This window comes from Zonotrichia albicollis, chromosome 4 (genome assembly GCF_047830755.1).
Source record: "Zonotrichia albicollis isolate bZonAlb1 chromosome 4, bZonAlb1.hap1, whole genome shotgun sequence".
Lineage (NCBI taxonomy): Eukaryota > Metazoa > Chordata > Aves > Passeriformes > Passerellidae > Zonotrichia > Zonotrichia albicollis.
In genome coordinates this window covers 9,253,629-9,275,203 of record NC_133822.1, presented here as the reverse complement: position 1 = coordinate 9,275,203, position 21,575 = coordinate 9,253,629, and the positions used below count along the sequence as shown (strand labels likewise).

General features: G+C 45.6%; 4 protein-coding genes across 5 annotated transcripts in view; all 4 read right to left on the bottom strand.

The window, feature by feature from the left end:
- SEMA3D (semaphorin 3D) overlaps positions 1 to 21,575 on the bottom strand; it is a 145,245-nt gene that overhangs the window by 88,414 nt on the left and 35,256 nt on the right. For both annotated transcript variants that reach the window (XM_074538772.1, XM_074538771.1), the window contains exon 2: positions 15,154 to 15,344. In XM_074538772.1, coding sequence (XP_074394873.1) covers positions 15,154 to 15,268 — 115 coding nt within the window. In that variant the 5' untranslated portion in view covers positions 15,269 to 15,344. The remainder of the gene's footprint in view (positions 1 to 15,153; positions 15,345 to 21,575) is intronic.
- On the bottom strand, positions 317 to 3,040 carry LOC141728745 (inositol 1,4,5-trisphosphate receptor-interacting protein-like 1). Its single transcript, XM_074538774.1, has one exon. It carries the CDS (start codon positions 1,910 to 1,912, stop codon positions 317 to 319), a length of 1,596 nt encoding a protein of 531 aa, XP_074394875.1. The 5' UTR covers positions 1,913 to 3,040.
- Positions 3,134 to 6,225, bottom strand: LOC141728743 (inositol 1,4,5-trisphosphate receptor-interacting protein-like 1). The gene has a single exon (XM_074538770.1). It carries the CDS (start codon positions 5,051 to 5,053, stop codon positions 3,458 to 3,460), a length of 1,596 nt encoding a protein of 531 aa, XP_074394871.1. The 5' UTR covers positions 5,054 to 6,225; the 3' UTR covers positions 3,134 to 3,457.
- LOC141728918 (inositol 1,4,5-trisphosphate receptor-interacting protein-like 1) lies at positions 6,275 to 8,587 on the bottom strand. The gene has a single exon (XM_074540228.1). The coding sequence runs from the start codon at positions 8,192 to 8,194 to the stop codon at positions 6,599 to 6,601; it is 1,596 nt and encodes a 531-aa protein (XP_074396329.1). The 5' UTR covers positions 8,195 to 8,587; the 3' UTR covers positions 6,275 to 6,598.

The following is a 21,575-nucleotide window of genomic DNA, read 5'->3' as shown; positions in this document are numbered from 1 at the left end:
TAACCATATGGCTAGGTTGCTGTCTTCAACGTCTTCTAAGCAACCTCTATCCGCTTCACTGTCTTCCATGCGGATGTGCAGGTGGAGCAGGTTTCTCCCTCACCGACGTGGTCAGCAGCACTGTTGGAACTGGAAGGTGAAGGGCAAGGCCATCCAGAGATGTGTCTGCACAGCGAATCCATGTGCTGCATCTTGCTTCCTCAGGGGCAGGAAAGCAGCTTCAGGATGGCCAGTGACAAATGTACCAGCTATGCAGAGTTCAGGTGGCTGCCATCGGATGTGACACCCCATCACTGCTCTGTGCAGGGAACTCTTCTCAGTGGCTGGAGAGCAGCACCCCGAGGCGAAATCGCAGCCGACCATAAGCTTGCTTTGCCTCTCTGTGGGCGGCCGGATCTCGGGCCAGGTGCTCAAAGAGGTTGGGTGGCACAAGCCCTCGCATGACTGGTGGCAAGCTGATCTCTGCAGGAAGCCTCTCATTGCCCAGCACAAAGTGCCTCAGGTGTGTCAGCTGCAGGCAGCGGTCCAGGTACGCCATGATGTCCCACAGCCGCCGTGCAAATGCTCTCCTGTGCCACCGGGACAGCGGTACTGTGGTCAGCACGTGCATGACCACAGTCTTCCAGGTAGAGCTGGAAAAACCTGTGTCCCTCAGGATGCAGGTGAAGAGCTGCAGGCATTTCAGGTGCAAGCTCTCACACGGCAGCTGCCTGGCGATGTGCTGGAAGAATTTCGCCTCTGCCACAGCGTACATCTCGGCCCACGCTGTGCTTGCCATCATGGTGGCCTTGGTGGGCTGGCTGACCACAAAGATGTCAGAGTCCCCTCGGCGCACCCCAAAGAGCATCTCCACCGTCAGGCTCTCCCTGCCTTTGCTCAGCTGCAATTGGCAAGACCGGCTGCACGGCTGAAACACCAAGTGCCATGAGTGCCACTGAGGCACTTGCAGCCACGAGCTTCTCACCAACTGGCAGAACCAGTGGGAGGTTTTTGCCACGTCCAGGTAGGAGCCGGTGCAGAGTGTCCCTAGGAGGCTGCGCTTCTGCTTCCGCCGCAGCTCCTTCCGCGAGTGGTGCAGGAAGCACAACGGCTTCTCTGCCAGCTGCTCCTTCTCGCACGTGCACACCAGCTCCACACAGACGTTGAAGGTCCTTGCTGCCACCTGCCCTGCGCTGTTCAACTCCAGGTGGAAGGCGTGCCCGGGTGGGGGATTCAGTGGGACCAGCACACGGTACACCCCATCCCAGTCACGGGGACTCCAACCCTCAAAGGCACTGCCCACCCCGATGGCTTCTTGAGGCACTGGGTAGAAGCTATTGCTCACGCTGTCCACAAAGACACGCGTCAAGCTCTCCATCAGCTCTGCTGTCACTGAGCAGCCTCTCTCCAGGTCCTCCACAGGCCACTCTATGCGGTCCACTAAACGGATGCCTTGCTCATTCCCCGCATATCCGGTCTTTTCTCGGTCTTCCATTTCACCACTGCCACTTTCTCCCTTGCCACCATCATGGTCTTCTTTTCCTCTGCTTCTCTGTTCACTGGCATCGCTGCTTTCCTGCACCTTCACCTCCGTACATTCTTCCTGTCCATCTACGCTGTCTTCACCTTCACGTACATCACTGTTGCTGGCCTCACCGCTCCTTCTCCTGCAGCTAAACCACAGGCCCAAGAGGAGCAGGACTCCAGCAAGGACCCAAAATGGCCACTGCTGCTGCAGGGCACCAAAGAGCACGGCGCCCCAGCCCTTGTCCTGCTCCTCCAGCTCCTGTAGCAGCCGAGCCATCTCGTGGTCCAGCAGTTCCTGACGCTCCTTGATTCGCTGGTGCGTGGCCTCATCCAGCCCATCCCCAGCCGGCTGGGGGTACTGGATCAGGCTTTGCACAAGCACGACGATCAATGGCAGTAAAGCCATGGTCTGCAGGAGGACACACAGCAGGGGTTCAGTGGGGCCGGAATGGAGACAGACAGTGGGGCACAGGACCCGCAGGGAAGTGGCAGCAGGAAGGAGAGGGTCCCCGGCAGCTGGCGGGCGGCCAGGCCTGCACCGCTGCCCCAGCAAGCACCGCGCCCTCAGCAAGGCGCTGCCGCCGGGGCCGGGCCCTGGTTGCGGGGCCAGAACGCACGGCCCGGTACCGGAGCTTCTGCTCCAGCCCTTCTGCAGCTCCTGGCCTCTCCCAGCCCTGTCTCCTCACTGCTGTGCACTCACCGCTTGCCCAGGCTCTACTGGGGCAGCGGCACACGCTGAGGCCTTTTATACCTGCCCCCATTGTGACACGGCCCCTGTGATGTCACAGAACCCAGAGCGCATCACAGGCCAGCCCCGCCCGCCCTCCCCAGCCCGCTCAGGGAACTCATCATGGCCCTGGGCACCCAAAGCCCCCACAGACACCAAGTGCAGACCCATCACTCAGGAACCTGGCAACCCCAGAGCTTCCCTTGACAAAGCAGGCACAAGCGCCCTGCCACGCAACTCTTGTCAAATATAAATTTGGGTGACATGACCCACAGATGTTCTCGGTATACAAGTTTATGGTTTTAGCTAATACTGGTGGGGGACATTTTTTATTATTTGTATTTATACTTATTCCTTTTGGGGCAGGATGTCACGTAGAGACCACATACTTAATATATACAACATCCCTGTTTGCAGAAAGTCTTTATTTCATATAAGGATATAGGAAGGACATTCTCTACGATACAGAGAGTTAAATACAAAGAATGACGCATTTCAGGCAATTTGTGAAATTTATTACTTTTTATTAATTTTTCAAGCATAGATATCCAAATATTATTGAAAGGAGACATGGCACTATAGAACTGCAGTTCTATTCTCTAAACTAAGGCTAATGCGGCAAAACCAACACTAAACGGCCTTTGGAATGAATGCTAATAAACAAGTCTAATTAGAGCTACAGCTACAACTACAATGAAAGCTACAGCTACAGTTACATGCACAACTAATGCTACACTTACAGCTACAGTTAGAACTAAAACTAAAGATACAGCTACAGTTACATGCACAACTAATGCCACAGATACAGCTAAAGTTAGAACTAGAACTAAAGCTACAGCTACAGTTAGATGCACAACTACAACTACAACTAATACTACAGCTAAAACAAATTAACTTCACTATGACCATAACCATATGGCTAGGTTGCTGTCTTCAACGTCTTCTAAGCAACCTCTATCCGCTTCACTGTCTTCCATGCGGATGTGCAGGTGGAGCAGGTTTCTCCCTCACCGACGTGGTCAGCAGCACTGTTGGAACTGGAAGGTGAAGGGCAAGGCCATCCAGAGATGTGTCTGCACAGCGAATCCATGTGCTGCATCTTGCTTCCTCAGGGGCAGGAAAGCAGCTTCAGGATGGCCAGTGACAAATGTACCAGCTATGCAGAGTTCAGGTGGCTGCCATCGGATGTGACACCCCATCACTGCTCTGTGCAGGGAACTCTTCTCAGTGGCTGGAGAGCAGCACCCCGAGGCGAAATCGCAGCCGACCATAAGCTTGCTTTGCCTCTCTGTGGGCGGCCGGATCTCGGGCCAGGTGCTCAAAGAGGTTGGGTGGCACAAGCCCTCGCATGACTGGTGGCAAGCTGATCTCTGCAGGAAGCCTCTCATTGCCCAGCACAAAGTGCCTCAGGTGTGTCAGCTGCAGGCAGCGGTCCAGGTACGCCATGATGTCCCACAGCCGCCGTGCAAATGCTCTCCTGTGCCACCGGGACAGCGGTACTGTGGTCAGCACGTGCATGACCACAGTCTTCCAGGTAGAGCTGGAAAAACCTGTGTCCCTCAGGATGCAGGTGAAGAGCTGCAGGCATTTCAGGTGCAAGCTCTCACACGGCAGCTGCCTGGCGATGTGCTGGAAGAATTTCGCCTCTGCCACAGCGTACATCTCGGCCCACGCTGTGCTTGCCATCATGGTGGCCTTGGTGGGCTGGCTGACCACAAAGATGTCAGAGTCCCCTCGGCGCACCCCAAAGAGCATCTCCACCGTCAGGCTCTCCCTGCCTTTGCTCAGCTGCAATTGGCAAGACCGGCTGCACGGCTGAAACACCAAGTGCCATGAGTGCCACTGAGGCACTTGCAGCCACGAGCTTCTCACCAACTGGCAGAACCAGTGGGAGGTTTTTGCCACGTCCAGGTAGGAGCCGGTGCAGAGTGTCCCTAGGAGGCTGCGCTTCTGCTTCCGCCGCAGCTCCTTCCGCGAGTGGTGCAGGAAGCACAACGGCTTCTCTGCCAGCTGCTCCTTCTCGCACGTGCACACCAGCTCCACACAGACGTTGAAGGTCCTTGCTGCCACCTGCCCTGCGCTGTTCAACTCCAGGTGGAAGGCGTGCCCGGGTGGGGGATTCAGTGGGACCAGCACACGGTACACCCCATCCCAATCACGGGGACTCCAACCCTCAAAGGCACTGCCCACCCCGATGGCTTCTTGAGGCACTGGGTAGAAGCTATTGCTCACGCTGTCCACAAAGACACGCGTCAAGCTCTCCATCAGCTCTGCTGTCACTGAGCAGCCTCTCTCCAGGTCCTCCACAGGCCACTCTATGCGGTCCACTAAACGGATGCCTTGCTCATTCCCCGCATATCCGGTCTTTTCTCGGTCTTCCATTTCACCACTGCCACTTTCTCCCTTGCCACCATCATGGTCTTCTTTTCCTCTGCTTCTCTGTTCACTGGCATCGCTGCTTTCCTGCACCTTCACCTCCGTACATTCTTCCTGTCCATCTACGCTGTCTTCACCTTCACGTACATCACTGTTGCTGGCCTCACCGCTCCTTCTCCTGCAGCTAAACCACAGGCCCAAGAGGAGCAGGACTCCAGCAAGGACCCAAAATGGCCACTGCTGCTGCAGGGCACCAAAGAGCACGGCGCCCCAGCCCTTGTCCTGCTCCTCCAGCTCCTGTAGCAGCCGAGCCATCTCGTGGTCCAGCAGTTCCTGACGCTCCTTGATTCGCTGGTGCGTGGCCTCATCCAGCCCATCCCCAGCCGGCTGGGGGTACTGGATCAGGCTTTGCACAAGCACGACGATCAATGGCAGTAAAGCCATGGTCTGCAGGAGGACACACAGCAGGGGTTCAGTGGGGCCGGAATGGAGACAGACAGTGGGGCACAGGACCCGCAGGGAAGTGGCAGCAGGAAGGAGAGGGTCCCCGGCAGCTGGCGGGCGGCCAGGCCTGCACCGCTGCCCCAGCAAGCACCGCGCCCTCAGCAAGGCGCTGCCGCCGGGGCCGGGCCCTGGTTGCGGGGCCAGAACGCACGGCCCGGTACCGGAGCTTCTGCTCCAGCCCTTCTGCAGCTCCTGGCCTCTCCCAGCCCTGTCTCCTCACTGCTGTGCACTCACCGCTTGCCCAGGCTCTACTGGGGCAGCGGCACACGCTGAGGCCTTTTATACCTGCCCCCATTGTGACACGGCCCCTGTGATGTCACAGAACCCAGAGCGCATCACAGGCCAGCCCCGCCCGCCCTCCCCAGCCCGCTCAGGGAACTCATCATGGCCCTGGGCACCCAAAGCCCCCACAGACACCAAGTGCAGACCCATCACTCAGGAACCTGGCAACCCCAGAGCTTCCCTTGACAAAGCAGGCACAAGCGCCCTGCCACGCAACTCTTGTCAAATATAAATTTGGGTGACATGACCCACAGATGTTCTCGGTATACAAGTTTATGGTTTTAGCTAATACTGGTGGGGGACATTTTTTATTATTTGTATTTATACTTATTCCTTTTGGGGCAGGATGTCACGTAGAGACCACATACTTAATATATACAACATCCCTGTTTGCAGAAAGTCTTTATTTCATATAAGGATATAGGAAGGACATTCTCTACGATACAGAGAGTTAAATACAAAGAATGACGCATTTCAGGCAATTTGTGAAATTTATTACTTTTTATTAATTTTTCAAGCATAGATATCCAAATATTATTGAAAGGAGACATGGCACTATAGAACTGCAGTTCTATTCTCTAAACTAAGGCTAATGCGGCAAAACCAACACTAAACGGCCTTTGGAATGAATGCTAATAAACAAGTCTAATTAGAGCTACAGCTACAACTACAATGAAAGCTACAGCTACAGTTACATGCACAACTAATGCTACACTTACAGCTACAGTTAGAACTAAAACTAAAGATACAGCTACAGTTACATGCACAACTAATGCCACAGATACAGCTAAAGTTAGAACTAGAACTAAAGCTACAGCTACAGTTAGATGCACAACTACAACTACAACTAATACTACAGCTAAAACAAATTAACTTCACTATGACCATAACCATATGGCTAGGTTGCTGTCTTCAACGTCTTCTAAGCAACCTCTATCCGCTTCACTGTCTTCCATGCGGATGTGCAGGTGGAGCAGGTTTCTCCCTCACCGACGTGGTCAGCAGCACTGTTGGAACTGGAAGGTGAAGGGCAAGGCCATCCAGAGATGTGTCTGCACAGCGAATCCATGTGCTGCATCTTGCTTCCTCAGGGGCAGGAAAGCAGCTTCAGGATGGCCAGTGACAAATGTACCAGCTATGCAGAGTTCAGGTGGCTGCCATCGGATGTGACACCCCATCACTGCTCTGTGCAGGGAACTCTTCTCAGTGGCTGGAGAGCAGCACCCCGAGGCGAAATCGCAGCCGACCATAAGCTTGCTTTGCCTCTCTGTGGGCGGCCGGATCTCGGGCCAGGTGCTCAAAGAGGTTGGGTGGCACAAGCCCTCGCATGACTGGTGGCAAGCTGATCTCTGCAGGAAGCCTCTCATTGCCCAGCACAAAGTGCCTCAGGTGTGTCAGCTGCAGGCAGCGGTCCAGGTACGCCATGATGTCCCACAGCCGCCGTGCAAATGCTCTCCTGTGCCACCGGGACAGCGGTACTGTGGTCAGCACGTGCATGACCACAGTCTTCCAGGTAGAGCTGGAAAAACCTGTGTCCCTCAGGATGCAGGTGAAGAGCTGCAGGCATTTCAGGTGCAAGCTCTCACACGGCAGCTGCCTGGCGATGTGCTGGAAGAATTTCGCCTCTGCCACAGCGTACATCTCGGCCCACGCTGTGCTTGCCATCATGGTGGCCTTGGTGGGCTGGCTGACCACAAAGATGTCAGAGTCCCCTCGGCGCACCCCAAAGAGCATCTCCACCGTCAGGCTCTCCCTGCCTTTGCTCAGCTGCAATTGGCAAGACCGGCTGCACGGCTGAAACACCAAGTGCCATGAGTGCCACTGAGGCACTTGCAGCCACGAGCTTCTCACCAACTGGCAGAACCAGTGGGAGGTTTTTGCCACGTCCAGGTAGGAGCCGGTGCAGAGTGTCCCTAGGAGGCTGCGCTTCTGCTTCCGCCGCAGCTCCTTCCGCGAGTGGTGCAGGAAGCACAACGGCTTCTCTGCCAGCTGCTCCTTCTCGCACGTGCACACCAGCTCCACACAGACGTTGAAGGTCCTTGCTGCCACCTGCCCTGCGCTGTTCAACTCCAGGTGGAAGGCGTGCCCGGGTGGGGGATTCAGTGGGACCAGCACACGGTACACCCCATCCCAGTCACGGGGACTCCAACCCTCAAAGGCACTGCCCACCCCGATGGCTTCTTGAGGCACTGGGTAGAAGCTATTGCTCACGCTGTCCACAAAGACACGCGTCAAGCTCTCCATCAGCTCTGCTGTCACTGAGCAGCCTCTCTCCAGGTCCTCCACAGGCCACTCTATGCGGTCCACTAAACGGATGCCTTGCTCATTCCCCGCATATCCGGTCTTTTCTCGGTCTTCCATTTCACCACTGCCACTTTCTCCCTTGCCACCATCATGGTCTTCTTTTCCTCTGCTTCTCTGTTCACTGGCATCGCTGCTTTCCTGCACCTTCACCTCCGTACATTCTTCCTGTCCATCTACGCTGTCTTCACCTTCACGTACATCACTGTTGCTGGCCTCACCGCTCCTTCTCCTGCAGCTAAACCACAGGCCCAAGAGGAGCAGGACTCCAGCAAGGACCCAAAATGGCCACTGCTGCTGCAGGGCACCAAAGAGCACGGCGCCCCAGCCCTTGTCCTGCTCCTCCAGCTCCTGTAGCAGCCGAGCCATCTCGTGGTCCAGCAGTTCCTGACGCTCCTTGATTCGCTGGTGCGTGGCCTCATCCAGCCCATCCCCAGCCGGCTGGGGGTACTGGATCAGGCTTTGCACAAGCACGACGATCAATGGCAGTAAAGCCATGGTCTGCAGGAGGACACACAGCAGGGGTTCAGTGGGGCCGGAATGGAGACAGACAGTGGGGCACAGGACCCGCAGGGAAGTGGCAGCAGGAAGGAGAGGGTCCCCGGCAGCTGGCGGGCGGCCAGGCCTGCACCGCTGCCCCAGCAAGCACCGCGCCCTCAGCAAGGCGCTGCCGCCGGGGCCGGGCCCTGGTTGCGGGGCCAGAACGCACGGCCCGGTACCGGAGCTTCTGCTCCAGCCCTTCTGCAGCTCCTGGCCTCTCCCAGCCCTGTCTCCTCACTGCTGTGCACTCACCGCTTGCCCAGGCTCTACTGGGGCAGCGGCACACGCTGAGGCCTTTTATACCTGCCCCCATTGTGACACGGCCCCTGTGATGTCACAGAACCCAGAGCGCATCACAGGCCAGCCCTGCCCGCCCTCCCCAGCCCGCTCAGGGAACTCATCATGGCCCTGGGCACCCAAAGCCCCCACAGACACCAAGTGCAGACCCATCACTCAGGAACCTGGCAACCCCAGAGCTTCCCTTGACAAAGCAGGCACAAGCGCCCTGCCACGCAACTCTTGTCAAATATAAATTTGGGTGACATGACCCACAGATGTTCTCGGTATACAAGTTTATGGTTTTAGCTAATACTGGTGGGGGACATTTTTTATTATTTGTATTTATATTTATTCCTTTTGGGGCAGAATCTCATATAGGTTAATGCTCTGTTACAGATTTAGTGAGAAATCTTTCTCAAAGAAATCCAGGTTGCTTGGTTGATGCACTTGAAGATTTAATACCATCCTAAAAATGCCAACTAACTAAATTTCAATATTTGAGTCCCTTCAATAACCTCTTAGCTCTCAAAGTCTATGGTTCAATACCGTGGGAAATTCTGGTATAGACAGGATTTTCAGAAAGTAGAATGTCTGTTTTTTCAAATTTGTGCAAAGATGTACCTCTGCAACTCCCGCCAACTTCAAAATTGTCTCACTCAGAGTTAACTAATCTTTCTGACTGATACGGGAACTTCTGTCTATTTCTGCCATCTCTTTGTGTATTTATCTCCAAAGGACTGTGAATACAGGAGAGATTATATTCCTCAGCCCTTTTTTGGGGGATTCATCTATAAATAGAACTGCAGAAATGGGGAGGGCGGAAAGGGAAACAGTATGTGACTTGAAAACTTGAACAGTGACTACAGATGTCCACTGCTACACTTACTGATGTCAGGCGGATCACGCCATCCCATAATGAGTAGAATGAGAACAATGCTGGGATTGCTCAAACTGCTCTGAATTGGATTTGCTTAACAGATGTCATTAGTAAAAGCAGTCAAAGAAAGAGTTTTGTGCCATCTTTCCAGCTGATGCCACTTATCATGTATCTTCCCCTTTTCTTCTAGGGAAACTGTTTTTGATTCTGTCCCATCCTTCTTTTTACAAGGGAGCAAAAATTATTTGCCAAGCATCACTCTTTCAGTTTTGTTTCCTCTCATTTTCCAAGATTTAATCAAGTGAACACTCAGCAGAATAGTTCTGTATTTTTTGAACACAATTCTTCTTTTATCCAATTGAGGCCCTTCTGTGACTATGAAATCATAAATACTGTAGTGAGCTACAGTTTACACTTAAAAGGTAGATATGGGTCAGTTCTTCAAGGTTATTCTTAGTTCAAGTGCTATATAAACTGTTGATGTCAGTGACTGGAAGCTGCTCTCCAGGACATTATATATATATATGATAATTATAGGGCAGAAAATGCAACATATAGTTGGATCTGACCTTCAAGTTCACTAGCTTAAAAAAAGAAAAAAATGTCTGTAAGAAATTTTCTGGTTTTCCTATTACTAAATTGTGCCTTCACATAATATAATATGCCTTCACATTTATATTTAGATTACTGCATATACAAGAGACTTTCTTTGCATGGACAGCAGTGCCCATCCATTGTCAAGCTAGGGTATATTTTAATTCTCAATGATCACTGCATCCAGAAAGCATTTTTGTGACAAAACAGGCACAGTCTTTTGCGCAACTATACAATCTTCCAGTAGTAGGGTCTTCATTCTCACATAAACACTTCGGGTTTTTCTGCAAAGGAATCTGAGAGATTTTTCTGAGACATAACAACCCATCAAAAATCAAATAAATAACAAAGAAGAGGAAAACACCACTTCTTCACTCAGCACATTTTCCTTGATTTTCATAAGCATTCAGATTTACAGCTACTGGTACTACCACAGGAGCAGGGCTTTTTCTGGTTTTACTTCCTCTTCCAGCAGAGCAAGCACAGCTGCAAAATGCAAACTCATTTCTGGGCTCTCTTGCATTTACCACAGTTCCAACCAGTCATAGTTGTGCAACACCCCATCACAGTACTGGGATTACTGCAGTGTCACAGACAGTTTAAGTGAGGCTCAAGGAGGTGTACAGCTTTAACTATGTTTTATATGGATAATTAAATGATGCATGACATGGAAATAAGCCAGCTGTACTGAAACTTAGCAAACTAACTGCTCTGATGCAACAGTCAAGCATCTCATCAGTTATAAAATGAAACAGGTTTAAAGCAAAAACAATATAGAGAACAGAATGCCTGACATTGTAAAGTAGCATGTTCAAAGGACCATTTTTGAACATTAAGCAAGTGTACTCATCCAGTCAAATTTTCAAAAGAATTCCTGGCAGCAAAATGTTCTCTGTTTGCTTTTTCACCATGTTTAAAGAATGGATCACTCTTAGAGGGAAGAAAATCCTGTGTGCAAAACACTGCATGAAACTAAACAATCCTTAAACGTGGCTAATTTCCATGTGGAGCTGATGATTTAGCACTGTCATCCTTCAGCAGAGGAGAAAGAACTGCCTGTCTTTAGTTTACTTATGTAAGATGAAAAAAGTGAGGAGTGTGAATTTGATCTTGCTTCAATTTACTTCAGTGGCCAAACACTTGCCATGACTTCAGTGGGAGTGAGACTGCATCTTAATTCATTCAATGTGGAGAAAAACAAATCAGCTGAGAATAATGCTCTTGTTTATTAGATTTAAATCACTACCATAGTTGTTTTTAACAGTGCTAAGTAAATCCTGTTTTAAAAGCCAAAGGTTACCTTCAGGCATGCTTTTCCCTATGTATTGTGTCACAATGCAGGATTCCTGGTCATCTCACCATGTCACCACCGTTCACAGCAAGCAAGGCTTGCTCTGGGGCATGGCCACATTCCCACACAGGAATGACATATGTTTATGGATGTCACTGGTGCCAACATTCAAATCTTGGCTGGGGCATCCCCCCCAGCCAATAAACCAGGGTGCACACTTTTGTAAAATAAATGCATTCACTGAGAACAAAGACTACACTAACTAAGATGTCCATGAAAAGCAGTAAAGTAAATGAAATCAATAGGGTTAAATGTGCAATTATAAATCTGCATTTCTGCAGGGAAATTTTAGGATAGCCACAAATTGAAAAATGTTTAATTTTTGTTTTCTTTTCCTTAGAAGGCAATCAACCTTCTGGTTTGGCTGTGCTCTACTCTTCCTTATAAAGTAGAACCTAGAGAAACACTCAGAAAATATGTATGCAAGTACCTCTCAATTAATTTAAAAAGATTATTACTCAGAAGATAGACAGAAACAAGACTGTCTACACAGTATGAATTAATCATATATGAACTAGGACACAAACTCTTCCATTCCTTAGTAAGTGATGCTGTCCTGAAAATGACATTAATGAATGAGATTGGTATATGAAAACCTGCATCTGCTCTAGAGGTTGGAATGAGGCTGTTAAATGAGGCAGCAGAAAACAAGCATGTGCTGCCTAGGGAAGCTGAACATCACTTCTGTGTTTGAGGAGTTCTACAGTTTGGATGAAGGTCACAGGTTATCTCCAGCTGCATGAGCATTAGTGATAAACACACAGTTTCTCTTAGACTGAAGGCAGTGCTAGACAGAGTATTAAAATAAGGAATAGTACTCAAAACTCATCCCCTGGTTTTCTAAACATGGGCATCTTCTATTAGAAGACAGTTTCTTAGCTCGTCCATATATTAAATCTATAACATAACAATAAAAGCACCTCAAACTTGTAGAAGTATGTAAGAAACATAGATTAAGTAAGGTTTATGGAGTGAGAGCACCCTAAAAACATCACAAGAGCAGTGACAACTTCTAGGAGAGTAATGACATGAACCAGTATCTAGAAGTTAAGTCTAAGTGAAGAAGCGAATTTTTCAACTAATGGACCAGGGAAAATGTGGGAATAAAGGATGAGATATGTAATTTAAAGATTATAGCGTATTACATTAACACAGGTGGAAAATATATGACTTTGATTCTGTATTACAACATATTTCAATTGAATTGTGTGTAGTTTTAGTTTTATACATTCATGATTTTTTAGAACATATTTTTAGACTGGGGCACACAATAAAGAAAATCCATCACATGATATTGCATTGATCCCCACATCACTCACTGGAATATCTTAACATTTCCAGCACAGATTCCCAGTTCTTAAGATAAAAACCCAGAGAAGATGAAAATCCGTAACTGCCATTAAGAGACGGTCTAAAATTTTAATTGCTGTCTGAACACAAAGGAGCTGTGACATGCTGTGGTTTCTTGAAGCACTCCTGCAGTTATCCTGACGTATCTGTAACCACCCCACCTTCTCCCCTCTTACCCATCCACCACTGACTGATGCAGCTGGGACATTCAGTAACTACAGAGGAAAATCTTGCTTACTTTCAGCTTTCCTGCCCCAGCAAATGCTCAGCTCTTCTGGAAGATGGACATATGCCATAAACACACTGCACCTTGAAGGGAATTAAACCTTCCCTTCAGACATGCATGTGAGCAGGTTTTTGGAGTTGCCTGGTGTGTCCATTTTTCATGTTTTCCACAAAGAAAGGAAAGAATCCTGCATTCTCCTCCTAATGATATTTCAAGTCTTAATTCCAAAGAACAGAGATGCCAGGACTTGTCAGTGACATGACTAACAATTTTATGAGAACTGGCAAGACAGCTCATTTCTCCTATATCTTACTCACAGAAACCATGGAATTACTTTGTCTGAAACACTTGGGGGAAGGAAGGTAGACTTAATTCTGACAACTTTATTAAATATTCAGTACATCTGACATCCTGTTATCAACAACAAAAAGATGGTTTAATTATGATAAGCCTTACTGGTATAATTTACAATACATCAGTGTGAAAAAACAAGTGAATATTTTCTTGCTCCATGTGGAAAAATACACACCTTCCACCCTCCCAGAAAAGTAAGACACGGCACAATAAATTCTCATAATTCTCTTTCTTCTGGCTTTTCAGTTCCATCACACCTGTCCAAATTAAGATTTATGTGCTATTTTGCGTCTGTATCTGTTGTTGATTTTCCCCCCCTACAGGGATATAGGTGGATAAGTTCGGACAGGAAACGGTATCCCTCAAGCCAAACTGAAAGGTTTATAAAGTTGCTAATAAAAGTTTGGGTCAGGGCCTAAATATCAATCATCTGCTCATTGTCTTTCTAAACGAGCTCAGGCATTTTCCCAACTGCTCCCAGCAGGTCTCTGCCACTATTTCAAACTAAGATTTCAGCCATTTCTTTTTTCCCTGTGTTGACCTCAATAATTTTTCTTTCTCCCCCTCTTTACCTGCCAAAGGCATCCATCAGGATTTTGCCAAAGGCTATCTGCTTTTGAAGTTGAGAGGAATTCACTAATCGTGAGTGTCGAATCCACAATAAATGCCACTGCCATATGGTATATGCTGCTTTTGGGAATTATCTCAAAAGGCCTAGCTGTGAGAAGGCTGGCTGTATGTAAGGAGGGTTTTACTGCTAACTTTCATAACTCATGTCATGTCTTTCAGTTTCTGTATTCATTGGCTTCAGTGAGTGCAACTGTTTCCTGAATTTATAAAAATGTTGTCAAGATCCCTTGATCTTGCTTCCTCCATCTCTCTCACACAAACACATCCAAACACATCTATACACAGCAGAATAGCATGCACAGTGGCATGCAAATCTAGCAAAAGAGAAGCTTGTAAATAAATAGCATGTCATTCTGCTTACTCAATAAATTCCTCTGGGTGTTAACTCATGATAAACGTATCATAAGCCCTGATGAAGGCTTTACAGCCTGCCCCATCACACCATCCTGAGTGCAATTCTGCGAGGCATAGGAAGACATAAGTTTGAAAAACAGAGCAGAAATAGCTCCCATAAGGGCAGGGTGCTGACATAGTTGAAACATAACTAACTGGAAAGCATTTGTTTTAGCTAAAGAAGACAGCATCACTGACACATCTCTGTGCCTATGGAGGTGTACTCTGCATTCAAAGGAACGAGAAATCCACCTTCTTTTAAAAATTGTCCATTAATACATATATATGTCTGTGTTGAAACTCCCCAGATGGTACCATTCTCAATAATAACTTCACACAAGACTAAGAAATTCCACAGAGAAAACATGCTTTTGTGATCCAAAGAGGCAAGGACAAAGAAAACCACATATGCAGAGTTTAACATAGCAACGTAGTGATAGAAAAAGAATTACAAAAATAAATGTCAGCCCCCTTGAAACACTTGAGGCAGCTCTCGACTTTCTCTAATACTCTAGGAAGGTGTGAATGTCCTCCATGTCTCACATGGAAATGTCTCCAATGCACCTCAGAGTGTTTCAAGTACCACTTCCCTCTAGTTTATATAGTCTGTTAATATCCTCTTGGACCAAACAGAAATAATAGTTTAAAAAGAAAATTGTATTTCAGAAACATGTGCCTCTACATGACAAAACCCCCCCAGAATTTAATACCATCCCCAGGCAGAATCCATCCATCCTTAAGGCTTCTATTATGTATTTCTGGGACTGTGTTTTGCTTTCCTGGTAAGTAATACAAATGAACTGCTGGCAACATCACATCAAAACAAAAGCAGCAGAATCAGAAAAAAATGCTGAAAAGTTTACCTTTATAGGAAAGCTTCAGTCTTGGGATATTTTGTTTTGACGTTCCAGTGACTGGAAGGAACAGCATCACTAAAGACAGCAAGCTGCAGGCATGAGGCACTTGCAAAGCTCTCATTCTGCTCTCCTCTTCTGTATCTTCTTTTTCACCACGGTGAAATATCTCTCCACTTTTCAAACAATCCAAGTTTTATCTGAAAGAAAAAAAGGAAAACATCTGTAGACCTGCATTACTGCATAAACAATAATTCTGTAAGCAAGCCAGATCTATCTTTAAAGAGCAGCTAATTTAATTTCTTTGCTACAAAAGTATTTTTTTTTCTCCAGTACAAGTAAAAATGTTTTGTTTCTTTAATACTAAATTTACACATTTTGACATTGGAAAAATATGTAAACTTTTCAAACACCAGCGTCTAGCACAGCTAAAGTTCAAGCACAAATTAAATTAACAAAAAGAACATTTGCCATTCAAAAGTGACCACGCAACTTGTTAGTTCATACCAGTCCACTGGATATCTTGATGTTTTATAACTCTTTTTATCTCAGTACAACAGCTATTTTATGTTTATGCTCTGACTAGAATGAACTGTAATGTCTCAGATGCCATGGGGGTACAAGCAGAGTTAACAATGAGTACATACCCATCAAAATTTTCATAAATAAACTAAGAAAACTGGATGGAACAAGCAGTTGTGTTTAGTTTTAATAGAAAAAACCAGTCAATGCAGATGATGTATTTAAAAGTGCTTTCAGTATGATATTTCCAGCAGAATAACTGCAACTCATCCACCAAAATGTCCTATAAACTTTAATGAGTGTTTCAGGCTGGGGTCAATAGGCTGATATGAGATTTTGTTAGCACACTGTGCAACTAAGCCAGCTTTGCAGCACTTTTCATTTAATAAGTGTCATTCTTATTCCATAAATCTTGAAGTGTTTTACAAATGAAAGCAATTATCACTGTCCTTATTTTCCCTATGCAAAAACAGAACCATAAAGCTGCAGTGAACCTATTTCCTCAAGGCCATACAGCACAGTAGTTGAAAAGAAAACAGCAACAGCAATCCTGGCGGCCTTTGTACCCAGCTATCAAGGATCCCTTTTGCCCAATAACTCCACTTTTGCACGTGAAATTATTTAAAATGGCATCTTGAGTTCTGAAGGCAAAACTTGATGGTTAATAAATCACAGACGTCAGAGTATGAAAATACTTGTAAGACCAGATACTTCCTCCTGCAAGTGCATGATGCTAGAGGTCAAGGGGGACAGCTGGTGAAATGACAAATATCAGTGTTTGAGTAATGCTGTAAAACCAAGGAGTAAAGAAATGTTATGGTTAGTCGAGAGATTAATGGCTCATGACTTGCCATGAAAATTCTTTTCTGAAAGGTACTGGAACTGCCTGATTAAAAGAGCAATCCTAGTGCCCACATCAGCCAGCACTTGCACAGACATCAAAGGAGAGGTTCCTTACAAGCCCATGAGAGATGCAGCACAGCTTGGGGCCCCTGGTCTGGTATTCAAGCTCCTGCAGCTCTGGGTCAGGCAACTCTGAGCCACAGCAGCACCCAGAACCAATTCAGCACCTCCTGATGCAGGCAGATCATCCTTCCTGGCACGAAAGGATGGAAACAGTTCTCTCTGACAGAGGAAATCTGTCTCAGATGAAACTTGGGCTTTCTGAGCCTCCAGACTTTCTGTCAATAGTAAAAGACAAGGAAGTGTGCAAGAGCACGATGGTGAAAAAGGGAAATAATTTGTAAAATGCCCAAAGCATAGCTCCTATTGCAGAACACTGAGCTTCTTTCTTCCCAGTCCCCTCTTCAACACTCACATTGTGTCTGAATGCATTGGTCTTGGCCAAGGGGAGTGCATGTTCATGAGATGACATGGAGAGAAAACAGACAAACATGAAATGCCTGTTTCATCTTTCCCTTCCCTTTATTACAGTATGAGATCCTAAGAGAAAGCCTTTACTTCTGTGCCAACACATCTATTTGAGGGTGGACCACAAAGAACTGATGTGGATTAGACTATGGTAGGGTTAAATTGCCTTTAAGAAATCTGTTTAGGGGGAAGAAGGGGAAAAGAAGGGGAGGGGAGGAGGGGAAAGAATATATGAAGATGAGACACCAGCCCTGTTCATCTTCAGCAGGATGATAGTGACAAACCATACTTCAAAAAGAAGCAATTAAGTGGGAGCCAGTCTCACTGCAAGTATGTTGAGAAGTCATGGCCTGAAGGTCTGGGCCTCAGCCAACAGGGAATTCACCAAAGGATTTGGGGCTCATTTACTTGAGGCAAATTACTGTGAAGAATCAAGATTAAATTTGACTAAAAAACCACTTGTGTCAATGCACTGTCATTTGCTGAATTGATTGAGAATCAGCACCAAACTTGGGCCTTTGGCCATAGCTCACAATCTCATTTTTTCATTTAGGCATTTTTTGCTAATGGGAACCTTTGGGTTTTTTTGGTTGGCTTTTTTTCCCCCTTTTTCCCTTTTATTTGAATAATGTCTGTGAAAAACCATTTGCTTTCACAAGGCGGTTAGTTTACACTGGAGGCAGCTGGTCTGTGAGCTTGAGCCAACCCTGTTCTGTCTTTAGATTCATTGCAATCCGGCCAGATTGTCACATATATTTTTAGTTTATGATGATCCTCTAATACAATTCCAGCTTCCACAGAGAGTCCTTCCAACAGTCTAGCTCAGGTTAATGAACTTGAGGCCAACTAACTTGCCATTAATCTTGACGAAATATCCTTCCTCTCTGTAACACATGCAATGTCAATCAGGGTCCTGTGCTGAAAAGACCCACAGTCACACAGAGCAGAAGCAAACAGTCCCATGAGCAGAAATAAAAAAAGCAAATTTGACTCCCCTATTCCTTCCTCCCCTCAAAAGTAAGACAAATTTGGTCAGAGAAGGAAAAAATTACTAGTTTGTTTAGTTCTTTGATACTTCAGCTAAGGACCAACACCTTCTAAAACTTCCTCACCATGAACGGATCCAAAATAAATGAGGAAAAAGACTCTGAAAAGAAAAATACTGAGGCTAAAGCTGCTTCCCTACCTTGGCTTCAGCTAGGAAATAGCACTGCACTGTGTTAATTATCACCTGCAAGACCTAGCAGGGAAGGAAGCCATGCACACACCTCGCTGAAAAGGGGGCACTTCCAGTGGAATAAAGGAGCTTTTATTTGCCCCACGTAGGGGTGGGAGGCACAAGGCTGGGAGGGGCTGAGCAGCCTGGCTCCATCCTGTTCAGACCTCCCAGCGGGGCCCATAAATTGGGACTGGGCAGTAGGTAAAAGCGCCAGAAGCCAGAAAGTGGAGCTGCAAGTGTGCTGCCATCCTGACAGAGAGAAGGGCCACACCTGCCTGGCACATGTGCCATGTCACGTCCCATAAACGTCCCGAAAAACGAGGTGTCACCTCCCCGCAATCGGTCACATCTAGTGGAGCCCATAAAACAGATTGCTCCGAAGCTACTGTCTGAAACAAGAAAACCTGGAGCCAATTTGCTAAACATAATTTATTCCAGGCCCTTTGTGGCAATAAACAGAGCTCTTCAGCCTTCTCAAACACACAGACAGTGAGGAGCTCTGTGCTTATGGGAGCTTTTTCAGATCGTTCAGCTCAAACCTATCTAAATGCAAAATCTTGCATTCACAAATACTGTGTAGTTTCCCACTTCTCCTGGCGTCACGAAGTCCAGAGCTGAAATGACTGTGACCCATCTGCAAACACACAAACTTTATTCATGAAAATTTCAATTAATTCTGTTAAAAAAAGGCTTTATGGAATTGGAGGATAATTTAAAACCTGTTTCCAGTTCTAGTTTTCCACGGCCATTTTAAAATTCAGAATTTTATATTCCAATAGTTATGGCTCTGCTTTAGTGAATCCAATAGCAATGTTGCAGATTGTGACAACTGAAAATCTAGAACAACCTGGTCACTATCAGCTTATAAATTCATTATAAACCCAATGAGTAAGTTGCCTAGGCCATGTAGCTTCAATGTGTCATTTTCTATCACTGATGAAAAAGTTTTTCTTTCTTCCCCTTATCTATTCTTGATTGACATCTTGAGGTTTTATTTTATTTTGGTCTATGGAGTCAGAAGAGAGAAAAATATGTTCATTATATCCCTTCCAGACATCAACAAAATAGCATGAGTGGCCTTTCAGAAAAACATATTGCTTTAAAAGATTTAAAATTAATCAGCCACAAGAATAAACAAAAATCACTCCACCTATGATTCATATTTATTGAAAAGTACATTATCGCTTTATCATCTCTTTTTTAAGAGATAAATATCTATTTGTTTCAATAGATTATTTTCTACTATTATAAATAGAAAATCTATATGCATACAAATTTAAAGCACATTATTTTAACTACAAGTATAAAGATATGTGTGTCCAATGCATTATGTAGATATCTCACCTTCAAATTATCATACAAATTCCAAAAGAAAAATTACTGTGGTTGTCTACTGTGTGGTTCAAAACTGTACTATAAACATAAAATGGACATTGAATTGTCTCTGTTAATAAGAGGGAAAACTGTAAGCATACATGGCTCAGATTAGTAACTTAGAAAATCAAATAGACTAAAAATAAAATTATATCTTTAGACTTAGTTAACATTCTTAATTTAGTTCTGCAATAACAAAGATGACATTTATCCAGAGCACAATGAAACTATGTTTTTGTACCCCTTAGATGGTCTGTTTGTTATTTGGCAGAAGATGCTTTTCTCTTCATTGTGAAATCTCAGTTAAAGATAACTCCATCCAAGAACTGGTAAACAGTATTATTCATCACTATTTTCCTACTTATTAAGTAGGTTTTGTGCTGTTTGTAGTCCAGAAAATGTTCTCTTTCAGGATTCAGAAAAATACTGCTTTTTACACAAACCCCAGATCAGCATTACCTCACTTCCCAACACCAGGAGAAATTAATGGACAAAAAGAAAATGGTACAATCAAAAAACATTATGTGAGCCTGCAGTAAGTGATTTTTTTTTCATTTTGTGTTGCATAAATCACTGGGCTTAGAGTACCTGGTTTAGATGAGGTTTTGCCATAGTGCAGTCTTCGCTATTGTTAATTACCTAAACAATTAGCAAAGACTCCTAAGAAGCATAACCCAGCTTACAATGAGGTTTGAAAAACTATGAAGGCTTTAACTTTTACTGAGCTCCTCAAAGGATTTACACACCATCCATTCAACACCAATAACTTAGCAAGAAAAATCACTGCTGTGATTCCCACTTGAGAAGAACCAAATAGAGCAAAGAAAAATGAAGGGTCTGAGAGACAATGAGGATGTAATTGAGGGAACAGAGTCAGCAAAAAATCTTATTGTAGAGAACCATCTGACAATAAATAAAGCTCTCCAATAGAGAGAAAAAACACATTTGAGGATTACATTGGATTTTTTGTTGAGATGAACTCAAGTAAAAATGGTGACTAAGGAAGTGAAAAGAGAGAAGAAGGAAGGAATTCCCTTATTTTGTCTACTTTTTCTTACTTTTCAGCATCTTTCTGAAGGGAATCTACTGGTGAAAGCATTCCTAACAGGCATGTGGTCTGTTTGGAGATAAATACTGGTTTATGGCAGAAACTTTACAGAATTATCTGTGTCACATTGTTCTGAAGAGCTTATCTGACCGTGAAATTTACTGTTGGGCACCTAAAATTATACACACAGGAAATGAGCACTTCATCCTCAAAAGATATCAGGATATTTTTCAGGTCGATATCAGTGAGGTCATGATTACACCCAAAGATTTCACAGACACAGAAGTAATCTTTTCAGAAGGTGGCAGATAGACAGCCACGCACACAGACGTGTTATCATTACAAACACTAATTCTGAGAAATTTTATCTGTGGCATTGTAGCTTTTGGACATGTAACACATAAATCCAAGACTGATGATAAATCAAATGCTATGCTCTAACCCTAATTATTTGTATATTGTCTCCTCAAAAAAAAACCCAAAAAGCAACCAAACAAAAAAAACCCACCCAAAAAAACCCCCAAAACCAGACTCATAGGTTTTTACATTCTATAGTCTGTTTCTCAAACACAGTATCTATTGTTCAAGAAAAAGGATGGGATGGAAAGCAAGTTGTCATCTGAAAATGGTATTTCCAAAAGGAGGTAGGCACATAAATAAAATGTCCCACCAGTCAGATGTGAAGCTGGGATATTCACACAGAAATATCAACATTCCTTTCATTCTAAAGTTAGATGTATATATGTGTCTCTTATGGGTTCTTTTTCCTCCTGTTTCCTCTTGTTTTCTTTGGGGAAGGAACTATGACTTCAGGTATTACGTCCATAATAACAGCTTTCCATAGGCTCTTTATTTAGAAGGACATGAGAATGCCCTACAAGTCTGATCATCCAAAAA

What these genes read in the sequence shown, in the direction of transcription:
- LOC141728745 (XM_074538774.1), bottom strand. Translation starts at nt 1,912, where the DNA reads ATGGCTTTACTGCCATTGATCGTCGTGCTTGTGCAAAGCCTGATCCAG.
- LOC141728743 (XM_074538770.1), bottom strand. Translation starts at nt 5,053, where the DNA reads ATGGCTTTACTGCCATTGATCGTCGTGCTTGTGCAAAGCCTGATCCAG.
- LOC141728918 (XM_074540228.1), bottom strand. Translation starts at nt 8,194, where the DNA reads ATGGCTTTACTGCCATTGATCGTCGTGCTTGTGCAAAGCCTGATCCAG.